General features: G+C 39.5%; 1 protein-coding gene across 1 annotated transcript in view; it reads left to right on the top strand.

Moving 5' to 3' along the window:
* Window positions 1-19: 19 nt before the first annotated feature.
* Window positions 20-13,737, top strand: part of COPA (COPI coat complex subunit alpha) — a 50,807-nt gene continuing 37,089 nt past the window's right edge. Inside the window, exons 1-6 of the mRNA XM_068541105.1 lie at window positions 20-169; window positions 3,225-3,338; window positions 3,527-3,600; window positions 7,143-7,223; window positions 9,269-9,345; window positions 10,078-10,187. Coding sequence (XP_068397206.1) covers window positions 130-169; window positions 3,225-3,338; window positions 3,527-3,600; window positions 7,143-7,223; window positions 9,269-9,345; window positions 10,078-10,187 — 496 coding nt within the window. The 5' untranslated portion in view covers window positions 20-129. The remainder of the gene's footprint in view (window positions 170-3,224; window positions 3,339-3,526; window positions 3,601-7,142; window positions 7,224-9,268; window positions 9,346-10,077; window positions 10,188-13,737) is intronic.

Raw genomic sequence — 13,737 nt, 5'->3', positions numbered from 1 at the left:
GGGGCCGGAAGTTCGTGTCTGGGGAACTTCCGGGAGTCGCGGCTGAGGGACGCTGACGTGGAGGCAACCAAAGGACGGCAGGGAGTGTCAGGGGCTCGGATTAACAGGTCGAAGCCGGAGATCTGAAGGATGCTAACCAAATTCGAGACCAAGAGTGCGCGGGTCAAAGGTAATGGAGATTAAAAGGGGGAGAACGGAGGCTGGATGACAGGGGCGGCGCTGTCACCGGGGAAGAGAGAGAAGGCAGACTTAACGGGCTGAATTGGGCCCACCGTGCGAACCAGAGGAAGATGGGACCGAGGGAGGTTAGGCCTGGCGGGCGGTTCACCTGCAGTCCTGTCTCCTTTGCGTGTCCTCGGGATTTGATTTTCCTATAGTGGTTAACGAACCGCAGGAGGTTCCTTAGCTTCGTTCCTCCTCCCCTCCTCTCCTGGGGCCTGTGCCGCGACTTTTATTCTGCTCCCAAGGCCCTGTGACCTGTTGGTTTTTTTGATGACTGTGTTGTAGAGAGTGGCCCTGGGGATCGAGTCTCGACCTCTGCTATTCGTGTCCAACTCTAGGTTTTTCGGAGACGAGCACTGGCTACCTCTCTTAAGGAGGCCTTGGGCTGCACCATATCAACATCCAGTGCCTCCATTGGGCTCTATTGCCTACCTGGAAAGAGGACATTGTTAAGTCTTAGTTTGCACAGGCTGCCGGATAAAATAGAGGATGCCTAATTGGATTTGAATTTCAGGTAAAAAGCGAATAACTTTTTAGTATTGTTCACTTTTTATCTGAAATTCAAATTTAACTGGGCATCTTTATTTTTATCTCCTGAATATGACAACTCTAAAACTTGTGCATCAGTGGATGGAGGTGGAGGACAAACAACTGAAATTGCAATAGTAGTCTCTTAGAATGTTAGAATGAGAAAGGCAGAGACTTGGGGAAAAGATTTGTATCTTGAATATTTAGTAATATAAAATAAAAAAAAATTTAAATGTAGCATAGCAAAGTGGTTAGAAATTTGCTGTTTGGAGTCAGGTGGGCTTGCTTTGGAATCCTGAAACATTCGGTAACGAACTGCACAACCTTGGGCAACTTAACATTTCTAAATCTATTTCCTCATCTGTAATATGTGAATAATTAACATTCTTTTATAGACAGAATTAAAATGAGAAACTATATGAAAGGTGACTGGCGTAGACTCGATAGCTCAGAAACTGGATGCCATTATTAATGTAAGAATAGATTCTGAGCAAATTCTAAGTCTCTTGGGAATCTTGGTTATGAAGAAGAGTACCATTAAGAATTCCTGGATGGCTGAAATGGGTCTTTAGAATCCTGGAGTTTTCTCTTCTGCTCCTGATTTCTTATTGGGCAGTAGGGAAGGAAAGTGTTGGGGGGGAAGGATATCAAAATATTTGAGAGTAAATATCCATTAATGAGTGTTCCTGTATATAACGGGGGCGGGGGCGGGGGAAATGAACAACCTAATGGAAAGTTTAGAAGAAGAAATAAAAGTGTTCAATAAATAAATGAAAATACTCTTTATCTCACTAATAATGAAAAAAGTGGTCTTAGATTAGTAAAGCAAGCAAAACAACAAATAGCTGATAGCATCCCATGTTGACCAATGTGTGCAAAATGGGTACCTTCAGAAATTTGGTAAGACTGTATGTTGATACAGTCTTTTTGCAATCAGATAGTATCTACCAAAATGTTAAATGCACATACCTTATTCCTGAACAATCTCATTTCCAGTCTTTAGCCTAAATCAGTAATAATGCAAATAGGCTAGATTATGTGTGGAAGCATCTTCATTAGGTCCTATTTTCTGGTAGATAAAAGTTAGGAGAAAAAACTTAAATGCCCATGAGTAGAATAATTTTAAAATGTGGTGCATTTATACCTTGCAGTTGTTAAAAAGAATGAGTCTACATTTATATGTACTTAAATGTAATGAGATCCATTATATATAGTTAAGTGAGGAAGAAGTTTGCAGAACATATAATGTTATCTCCATTTTCATAAAATGATATGGATTGCATTAAAAACCTGAAAGACTACAGTCCAAACTGTTAGCAGTTGTTACGTCTGTGGACTTCCATTTCCAGTCATGATGGAATAAGAGAGACCAGGTTTATCTTCCCACCTTAAATACCTGCGTAACTGAACAAAATGTGTGAAACAGAAGTTTTCGGACATTGGACAACAGGCAGTGTGAGAGTGATTCTTGAGAGAAGGGAAATAAACAAGATGAGTCCTATGATTGTTTTAGCTTACTACCTGGAGAGAGTTTCCAGGCTGCAGTACAGGGAGGGGGGAAGAGCCCCGTGGTCTCACTGAGGAGACAGAGTTTAGAGTTCAGGGAAGTCAAGACAGCTAGAAGTTGCTGGGCAAAATACCAGAGAAGAGGGAGCTGCACAGAGAACCCTAGAGTTCTGCAGGGGATCCTGTCAGGCCTTTGAGTACTAATCTGCACATGCATGTGAGGAAATGACCCAAAGCCTGGGAAAGAACCACTAGAGAGGAGAAGGCAGAACAATCCCATATTGAGCTCACATACTGGCCAATATAGACCTCCTGATACTATAGGGCATGATATAGAGATTTCAAATGGGTATTGCTTTAATAGTGGTGCCAAATTAGACCTAAGCTAAAGGCTGCTATGGACCCATCCTAACAAAACTTAAAGAGCAAGCCTCAAAAGGATCAACTAATTCCAAGTAACTGCATCCTAAACTAAAGCCCAACAGTATCTAAAGAAATATAACAGTAAGCTGTGACAAAGTGAGGGAGTGGCATGGACTTCTATACACTACCAAACGTAAAATAGATAGCTAGTGGGAAGCAACCGCATAGCACAGGGAGATCAGCTCTGTGCTTTGTGACCACCTAGAGGGGTGGGATAGGGAGGGTGGGGAGGGAGGGAGATGCAAGAGGGAAGAGATATGGGAACATATGTATATGTATAACTGATTCACTTTGTTATAAAGCAGAAACTAACACACCATTGTAAAGCAATTATACTCCAATAAAGATGTTAAAAAAAAAAAAAAGAAATATAACAAAAAATCCAGCACGTAATACCATAAAATTCACAATGTGTGGCATCCAATCAATGAATGTATGAACCTAGGATCAACCTAGCTGTCCTGTTTTCTTATCAGAGTTGGCAGGAGGTGACATCGTGGGGCTTATTTAGCTCATTGGATCATTGTCTGTTTTTTTTTCCTCAGGACTCAGTTTTCACCCCAAAAGACCCTGGATCCTGACCAGTTTACACAATGGGGTCATTCAGTTATGGGACTATCGGATGTGTACCCTCATTGACAAGTTTGATGAACATGATGGTAAGATAACAGTTTCTAGGAGGAAGCTAAAAGAGATATAAATATTTATTGTCTTCTGGAGTAGTTTCAACTTTCTTTAGGATTATAGAGCATGGGAGGGATAGAACTGGAAAATTCTGAATAAGAATCACCTTAGAGACTAGGAAGCATAACTCTCTTTAACGTGTATTGCCTGCCTTCTTCCCCAGGTCCAGTGCGAGGCATTGACTTCCATAAGCAGCAGCCACTGTTTGTCTCTGGAGGAGATGACTATAAGATTAAGGTATAGAGGGTCTGTCATGACTGGGAGTAAAAGACAGGCAATGTGAAGTTTGGGAATTACGGAAGGGACTGAAAACCCAGACATCTCATGCATACAGAGCTCAGGCTTTTGACATTATCCAGAGCACTTATCCAGCAGACACTTATTGAATGCTTACTGTGTAGCAGGCACTGTTTTATACTTTTGGAATTCAAAAATAAATAAGAAATGGTTTCTGCTCTCAAGGAGCTTTTATTCTAATGGAGGAGTTAAATATATACCCAAATAATAGCATGTACAGTTTAGTAAGTAATACAATAGAGAGATAACCAAAGTGAAATAGGGAAGGACAATCTAGGTACAAAGACAAAAAGGTATGACATAGCTGGATACATTTGAGAAACTATAATTAGTTTTGTGTGGATAAAATCTGGACAAAAGGTGAGAGAAGGAGCAGAAGATGAGAAGGGCCAGATTATGGAGTACCTCCTTGTAGTGCTCAGAAGTTTGGATGTTATCATACAAATAACAATGAGTCATTAAAGGCGTTTAAGTAGAGGAGTGACATCAGATTCCCATTTTTTTGAAAAGGTTACTTGAGTGGCAGTATAGAGAAAAGATTGGATGAATTGGGCAAGACTGGAGGCAGATACTAGTTAGGAGACTTTTATAAAAGTCCATGTGGGAAATGAACAGAGCATGAGCTTAGGCAGTAACATTAAAGATGGGGAGGAGATGGGGGACTTCCCTGGTGGCACAGTGGTTAGAACTCTGCATTCCCAATGCAGGGGGCCTGGGTTCCATCTCTGGTCAGGGAAGTAGATCGCACATGCATGCCACAACTAAGGAGCCCGTGTGCTACAACTAAGGAGCCGGTTAGCCGCAACTAGGGAGCCTGTGAGCTGCAACTAAGGAGCCCATGAGCTGCAACTATAAGGAGCCTGCCGGTCGCAACTAAGGAGCCCACGTGCTGCAACTAAGACATGGCACAACCAAATAAATAAATAAATAAATAAATAGGACTTCCCTGGTGGTGCAGTGGTTAAGAATCCTCCTGCCAATGCAGGGGACACGGGTTCTATCCCTGGTCTTGGAAGATCCCACATGCTGCGGAGCAGCTAAGCCCGTGTGCCACAACTACTGAGCCTGCGCTCTAGAGCCCACGAGCCACAACTACTAAGCCCACGTGCCTAGAGCCTGTGCTCCACAACAAGAGAAGCCACTGCAAGGAGAAGCCCACGCACCGCAACAAAGAGTAGCCCCCACTCGCCGCAACTAGAGAAAGCCCGCGCACAGCAACGAAGACCCAACACAGCCATAAATAAATAAATGAATAAACAAACAAACAGATAAATGGGAGAGGAGATGGATGTATCTAAGTAAACCAGAAAAATTTACTTCATGAAAAGAAATAGTCTTCAGAAGCTACCTCAGGAAGTTACAAATTATACAGTAGAACTTAGGTAACAGGCGTGAAAAGTGACAGCTGCCTGTAGGGAAAAGAGGCATTAGAATTATAGGAAGGACAGTTCTTTCTGGTTTCTAGGTTTTAGGCACTGATCCTGGGGGCAGTTAGTGGAAGCTCAAATCACCTGATAGGCCTCAAAAGCTCCTAAGGATATCACTTCCTTGTAATATTTCTAGTAAAGTGATGACCATTAAGTATTAAGAATGGTTAACTTGGGTTCCTTATGATCTGTTTTAAGAAAAAGACTGAGTGACATTGAAGAAAAAAAATTTTTTCCCCAAATCATTAAATTTTTGAAAAGGAGTTATCTTTCATTTGTACGAAATATCCAGATCAGTAGAGCAAATCAGTAGAGACAGAAAGTTGATTAATGGTTGTCTGGAGTTTGGTGGGGGGTTGGGAGAAAATGAGGAGTACTAATGGGTATAGTCTTCTTTTGGGGGTGATGAAATGTTCTAAAATTGACTGTGCTGATGGTTGAACAACTATGAATGTATTAAAAAAATACTGAATTCTATACTTTAAATGGGTGAATTAGATGGGATTTGAATTATATCTTAAAGCTGTTATTAAATAAAGGAATTAGCTAGCTGTTGGGTGTGTACTGCTATTATGCTGTGGTATAAATTCTCTAATGAAAGTGGGATTATCTCGAAAAGTCATGTTTATGGACCATCATATTGTTTGCTATACCCAGATAAATGTAGTATTAGTATAATCCTGATTTACAAAGAGTAAGACAGGAATCACAGATGGCCAAGGCCTAAAAACCCTATAGGTCTTTCAGAATTCACAGTGCTGGAATTTGATAGAGGACTATAAAGGAGTCAAGACAATTTGAAGCTAGAAATATGAAAGTTTAAAATGCTGACCTCTATAAGCGGACAAAAAGCTAGTTACAGAATAGTATTTATGGTATGATCTAATTTTTGTGTGAAACTCAAACTCCACTGTGTACATGTATATTTATTTATAGATGACTCAACAGATGAAGGTGAAGGTATTGGAATATTTTCACTTTTCGTGTTATTTACCTTTTCTCATTTCTGCTGCACATACCTTTTGAGCATGTACTAAGTGTTAGCTGCTATGTTAGGTGCTAGGGGTATAGTGTTGAGCATGATGGACAAGGATCCCACCTTTAGGGAGCTTACATTCTTTTTTGGACAATCAGACTTAAGGGTTATTCAAATTTGTTACAGGAAATGGGATTACCTTTTGTGATTTATGAAAGAAAATTTAACAGTTTTTAAGTAAAAATAGGAAAGAATAGTAACAACCTGGCCTAGATAGATTATAAACAAGCGTTAAATGTTATAGCAGAAAAAAAAGGCATCTGACCTCTTATTTTTACATTTTTGGGAGTTTTTCTGGATGGGAAGTGTGAGCTGTCGTACACTTATGGTCCTGGTTTCAGCATCTTCCTCAATTGTGTCCATTGATGCCTGATACTTTGGTAGTTGGCTTAACTTCTTATCTGAATATGATGTTTTTCTGCTTAGCTCAGCCTAACTGAGCAATGCAGTATTTTCCATAGTGATGAGCTAAAATATGTTTGCATGATAGATGAGTACAGACCATGAATGTGTGGGCATCATTTGCCATCAAATTAGGAGTCTAACAAAAGATGATGCTATATATTATACCATTCTTTCCTTTGCAGTCATATCCATCCTACTTTTTTTTATCCTGAGCTAAGGTGATAGGTAAGCACTAAGTAAGGGATCTGTATTCAAGCTAAGAACACAATAATGCAGTAGAAAGAAGAATTTCAAGTTGAGTCTTAGATAAGCATTTTGTCTTATGTTATCAAATACAGGTGGTTTCTTCCCAGAAAAAAAGGAAAACCTTTCCATAATTTTATCTTTAGGTTTCCCTAGCCTTGCCCTTTTTCCCTCCCTACACTTTGTTTAGCTGACTTATATTTTCATTCATGGTCTTTTCTCCTCCAACCTTAAACAAGATGCCCTATCAAGATTCTTACCTATTTAAAAATGCCAAAATATAAATCCAAACTTGTTTATTGAGAAACCTGGGGCTTATAGAGGTGCAAGACCTTACGTCCTATTCCTTAGTTGAATTTTTCTCTTTGCAGGTTTGGAATTACAAGCTTCGGCGCTGTCTCTTCACATTGCTTGGGCACTTAGACTACATCCGCACTACGTTTTTTCATCATGTAAGTAGCCATTGTGGCTCTTGTTTTAGAGCATTCTTCAGTTTCCCTGTAGGAATCTTCTACTTGCTCCTCAAGAATCCGTGCTTTGATAACAGAATTATGTTACTGGTTCTTCTAGGATCTGTGAGGTGTTGACCTTTCTGCTTTGTTTCCTTCTGCAAGAGGAAGCACTCAGAGTTATATTTGAATTTAATTTAATTGGATTCAGTGGGCTTTATGAGGAAGGCATTGATTCTCTGTAGGGAAAAGCAGAGATTTGATTTTAGGTTTGCTGAGCTAGCACACAAAAGTTTGCAGGCTAATCACATGTAGAGTATTATTAAATAGTGTGTCTAGAAGAAGGTCAAGGTAAGATGCCATTTTGATGAGCTAACAAATGTTTTGAAACATTAACAATCATGTGCTTTTATCCTAGGATTTTAGGGTCTGGTAGAGGCTATTCCTTTAGCCAAGCTTACTACCTTTCTCGATTTGTTAGGTATCACAGTAGACAGATACTGAGTTACAGATTAGAGACGCCCAACCTCTTAATCTAGTCCCAACCTGACTGGATTTCTCTGTAATTATATGCTATTAGAATTCACTTCTACTATTCCTTGACTCTGAGTAAACTAAGTCTCTTGAATTAAGTAAGAAAGAATATAATGAAATAAACAATAAATTCCTGGCTAATAATACTTTATCCTTTTTTAAAATTAAAAAAATTTTAGGATAGAATAGGAGACGATGAATGCTAAAATTATAGCTGAAACATTTGAAAATGAGGGCCATTCAATAAGATAATTTACTCAGAAGGAACTAATTGTCATTGCCATTCAGGACTTGCTGAAGGCTCTTGCCTAGAACAAGTTGCCGTTCAGCTGGAAAGTTATGAAAAGCTTATTTCCTTTTATTTTTTCAGTTTAATAAGTATATGTGTACCTTGTGCTTATTAAATTCGTTGCTAAACACTGGAGATACAACTGTGACTAACAAATAACTTCCTTTTCTTAAAAAGCTTGAAGACTCTAAAAGGGCTGAATTGTTTTTACACGTCACTTTCTGCTTTGTTTACTGAGACTTGGGAATTTTTTGAGACTGGATGGTCTGACAGGGAAAAGTCAGACTTTAAAACAATATTCCAGGGGCTTCCCTGGTGGTGCAGTGGTTAAGAATCTGCCTGCCAATGCAGGGGATGCGGGTTTGAGCCGTGGTCCGGTAAGATCCCACATGCCGTGGAGCAACTAAGCCCGTGTGCCACAACTACTGAGCCTGTGCTCTAGAGCCCGAGAGCCACAACTACTGAAGCCTGCGTGCCTGGAGTCCATGCTCCGCAACAAGAGAAGCCACCACAATGAGAAGCCCGCGCACCACAAGGAAGACCCAACACAGCCAAAAAAAAATTTTTTTTTTAATTTATATTTTATTTATTTATTTTTGGCTGCGTTGGATCTTCGTTGCTGCACACAGGCTTTCTCTAGTTGTGGTGAGTGGGGGCTACTCTTCCTTGTGGTGCACATGCTTCTCATTGCGGTGGCTTCGCAGCATGTGGGATCTTCCCGGACCAGGGTTCGAACCCATGTCCCCTGCATTGGCAGGCAGATTCTTAACCACTGCGCCACCAGGGAAGCCCCAGCCAAAAATTTTTAAAAATAATAATAAATAAATAAATTTATTAAAAAACAAACAATATTCCAATCTTAGGGTTAAAGAGAAGAGATCCTTTCACAAGATCTTAATTTACAAGATTAGTTATAAATATAAATCATATATACATATGCACATATGTAAAAGTAAACGTAAATATGTGTTATACTCTTTGCCTCTGAGAATCTACTATGTCTGGCTTCTACTCTTAAACCTTATAGCTGAAAGTGCCAAAGTTGGGAAAAGTTGTTAGAATGGTAAGGAGGAATAGATAACTAGCCTGATAAATCAAAATCGTTTAGAAACTAGCTGAGACGTTAGGCAACGGAATATTTCCTCCAAAGAGAGAAATGGGTTACAGGAGCCTGGAAGAACACGTTTGTTTCATGTTCAAACCCTTTGTCTGGAATATTTTTCAGGAATATCCCTGGATTCTGAGTGCTTCAGATGATCAGACCATCCGAGTGTGGAACTGGCAGTCTAGGACCTGTGTCTGGTAAAGCAGGAGACAGAGAGCTGAAAAAACTTTCATTTCCTAGTATTTTCATAATCAGCTTCTCTTCAGAATAATCATCTCCCTTCACTAATGGGCTATGTCCGCTGATTAATTACTGATTATATTTGTAAGACACTCTTGTGTATAAAATGATAAATACAGAAGCAATCTCATTAGTAATATATGAACCTGGATTTACTGGTCATTTCTTACCAGGCAAAGGAGGTCATATAGCTAGGCTTCTAGAATAAAATTTTTGGCTGGTTTTCAGTTCTGTTCCCGTGAAACCTGAGTCAAGATCTAGACTTCTGTCCTGCTTTGTATTTGGCTGTAGAGCTTTCCATAAGTATGTAAGGACTATTTAAAGTGATGGCCTTTAAGAGGGATACCCCACTAAAATCTAACATAGCTTCCAGTATGAGTTACTAAGATTTCATTTATTTTGGTATTTTACTGCATCTTTAATCTGAGAGGAAAGCTGTACAGTCTCAGTTCTCCTGAAATTAGTAATATGTAAATACTAAAACATTACAGGCAAGAAGAGAGCCACTCTTGAAACAGCTGACCTTGCTTATTATTATTAGTTCAGAATTGTTAGGATGACTTGCCTTTGCCTCCAAAAAAGTATAATTGGACCTGCATCTGCTCAATATGGAACATGGTATTTAGCATGTAGGAATCTGTTGATTCCTGCCTCTGATTTGGTATTGTCTTTCTTTTTTCCTCTTGCAGTGTGTTAACGGGGCACAATCATTATGTGATGTGTGCTCAGTTCCACCCCTCAGAAGACCTGGTTGTATCAGCCAGCCTGGACCAGACTGTGCGTGTTTGGGATATTTCTGGTGAGCTGCCCAAGTTCAGGGGACAACCTAGTGGTGTCTGGCGCAAAACTGCAATTGTTTAAAATAGTGAGGGTAGTTGGCTTAGAACAGGAAAACTGAGAATATTCTGTTCTCATATAATAGTGTCTTTGATTTTGAGGGTATTAAATCTGCTTTGATGGTTCTTCATGTTAGAGGTATTCTAAGAAAAGTGGCTGCTCTAGAAAATTTATTTTAATTTGAAGAAAATTTCACCTTTTAGTTAGTTCAGTTTTAGGGAGTATTTGATTAAGAATCAAGCTTTCCACTAAAATAAAAAAAAAATCTTTGACAAAAATGAATTTTGGGAGTAGATTAGTGCAGGGAATCAGGGCTCTTGGATCCTGTGGCTTCATTCAGAAACAGGAAAATCCTGCTATTATATATCTTCTAGTGTAAGGAGCATGAGGGTTGGAGGAGGGATTTTCACATCCAGAAAGCCTTTTAACTGACAGACTTCTAGGATGAAAAATAACTTGTAGATTTTGGATAGTTGTGATAATCCCTCCTTTCACAGTTTGTATACAGTGTCTTGATTTTGGGATAAGGATTTAAATTTTTAGTGCTTTATAGAGGAGAACTGAGAATTTAAATGCAGAGGAAGGACTGTACCTATGAGATTGACATGCTGGAAAAATGGAAGTGCTTTGTTGAGAAATGGAATAGGGAAATGAAATTCTAAATGCTATGGTTCTCTGCCCAGTTAAATTTACTTGTCACTTCCTGAATTGTTTCTAGTTGTTTGTTGCCTTAGAAATTCTTAGAGATTGGATTCTCTGAAATGTCTGTGACTAGACCACAGCACACTGTTTTCATTCTGTAAAAGGAAGGACTCCTCATAGGTCCTTGCCTAGTTCTTTGTGGTAATAAAGAAAGCTGATAACTTTTCCCAACTCCCTTGTGGCATGGTGGGCTGGGGCAGTATGATACTTGCTGTTTTAAAAAGCAAGTTAGTCAATTTGGATTCCTGGGTGCAGCATTTGAAATGTTATAATAGCTGGTGTTTAAGATTCATGTAGTATAGAGACAAGCCAAGGGGAAGATGAGGACAGTTGGAAGTAGAACCTCTGCTGTGTTCTACATTCTACAGTAGAATCATGCTGTGTCTGCAGTTTCAAAGGTTCAGAATTAGAAGGGAGTGGTATAAACAAGATTGTCTTGGAGATAGGGCAATTGTCCTCTCTTCTGCTAGGGCTTTTGCCATTGCAGTTTTTCGTCAGACTGGCTAGGCTTTTTGAAGTACACCCAGATGTGACCAGCCATGCCAGCAGAAGGTGTTAGGCACAGGCACTGTGAGCCTGTGGCTTCTCCTCACTGCTAGTACCAGGGAGCTTACTCTTCACTCCCGCAGTAACCTAGCTGTGGCTTTCCATGGTTTTTCACGTGCACGCATTCAAAGCACCCTCTCTGTCTCAGGATATGGGAGCCTGATGGGGTTCGATCCCAGGTCATGCTGTTCCAGCTAATCAGGGGCAATTACTTAGAATAGCCTTTCCCAACTGGGGATCTGTGAGAGAATTATGTGCTACTCAAATACTTTGAGTGACTGTTTTCTCAGTTCTTCTAAGAATGGTATACAAGTAATGCCATTCTAGATCATAGAGAAGTTAATTTGTTACATGCATAAACTGGTGCTTTGGCCACTGGGGCTTAATTCTTTCGTAGTGCATCGGGTTGGAGGGGCCTTATACTGCTCCACTCTTAAGAGTACTGTTTATGCCACCTGATTCTGGCAGAGCAAGGTTCCCTGTGGCCTAGCTAAAGCAATTTGGGGCACTTAGGTGAATGGATTCTCTTTGGTCATCATGAAATGCCCAAGGCAAGAAATCCTTTTCTTCACTTTTGTAGGAAAACATATTTGCATCAGAATCAAAGGCCCTAAATCAGAAAAGAGAGGGAGAGGGTCTGACGCCATTTTGGTTTATGCTTGCTCTTGAATGTGTAAAGTGCATGAATTACTATATAATAACATTACAATTGCTATACTTAGTATATGTGATACTGAAATTTTGTACTAATGTTACTAATGTTAATTCTCTCTTTACCGTTTCTAAGTGTTTTTCTGTACTCACAACTCTCTTGATTTCCAGTAACCCCTTAACCAGAGTGGAAGGAGATGCTTTGGTATTTAACCAAGTGGAAGGAGCTTTTGGGTTAGACTTACGCATTCTTTCCTTTTCTGGAAGTCAGCATACTCTTTTTAGCAGAGTTATTTTGCCTGGGTTCAAATAAATCTGAACACAGGAAGAGAAATTAGCAGTCAGCTCTGTTAGGAACCAGAGTTAATATTTCCAGTGTTTCCAGGAGGGAAAAAGTTAGTTCTGAGTCAGAGAACAAAACCCCTCAAATTTAGAGGACTGGTGAAAATTCTAATCTTTCTGAGTGTCTCTCTTTGAAGGGGGACACTCTGAACTAAGTAAATGATAAGGAAACAGAGGTCTTTAAGGAAAACCTGTCTTCTTGATACCCCTTCTATTAGGATTAACCCACAGGGCTTAGCTTAACTTGATCTTTTGTATTAGCCTGGCAAAAAGTATTTGTTTAAAAGGGAATATATTTACCACCTAGATTTAAAAGATAGGTTACTTTTTTAGCTTGATCTTCCAAGTAAACTGACAGTGAAATTATTTTAATGTGCTTATACTTTTGCATGTCAAGCCCATGTAATTCAGTCTTAATCTTTGAAATGACTACTAAAAAAGTATTAATTTGCTGCCAAATCCTGTCCTCATCCCTCTCTTTTTACTACTTCCCCTGGTTCCCACTGGGAAGTGTGCGTCAAACTGGTCCATTCTGAGAGTGTCCTCCCCTCCCTCTGGATCTGAGTAGCTGCTGTAGAAATTTTCCATCTGTCGTTCAGTCCTAGTGAGTAGCTTGTCGAAGGCTCAAATATTTCTTCTCTAAGTATCTTTTCACTGCCTGTCACTATTCATCTGTCTGTTTTTGCTCTTCCCCTTTTCCTGGATCATTACAAGCAAGTGCAACAAAGGCTTCCATTCTGTCATACAGCTTTCCTTTTAATGTGTTTGTTGAAGCTTATTGGAGGTGAAGTTCCTCACAGCTGTCTGTCTTTGTATCTTCCTTTGAATCTTGTTTCCTACGCCAGACTCATTAGAAAAAGTTGACAGATCCCATTAAAGGGATAAATGAAATAAGTGAAAGGAGGCATCCCTGTGATGATGTATTTATGAAGCCTTAGGAAAATGAATTTTTTTTAAAGCATTGGTTTTATTTCTTTCTACCTGTTGGCTAAATGCTTATCATGGACAGGGTACAAGATAATTAAAACTGTCATGTCCTTTTAGGCACTTGCTTCTCTGATGCTGATGTTTAGGTGCCATTGTACTAGAAGAGATACATTGTAATTTTAAAACAGTGAAGATAAATACAATCATTGAACTTAATATTTTGTATTTTCTTACAGGTGCCAAAATTTAGGCTTAAAACTACGTAGGTTTTATTTTAAGTGATAGCTTTTATTTCCCCCCTATTACAGATATTTGGTTTTTTTACTTTATAAGTGCCAGGTAGT

The sequence above is a fragment of the Eschrichtius robustus genome, chromosome 3, assembly GCF_028021215.1.
Source record: "Eschrichtius robustus isolate mEscRob2 chromosome 3, mEscRob2.pri, whole genome shotgun sequence".
NCBI classification, from domain to species: domain Eukaryota; kingdom Metazoa; phylum Chordata; class Mammalia; order Artiodactyla; family Eschrichtiidae; genus Eschrichtius; species Eschrichtius robustus.
This window is presented reverse-complemented; position numbering and strand designations above follow the sequence as displayed.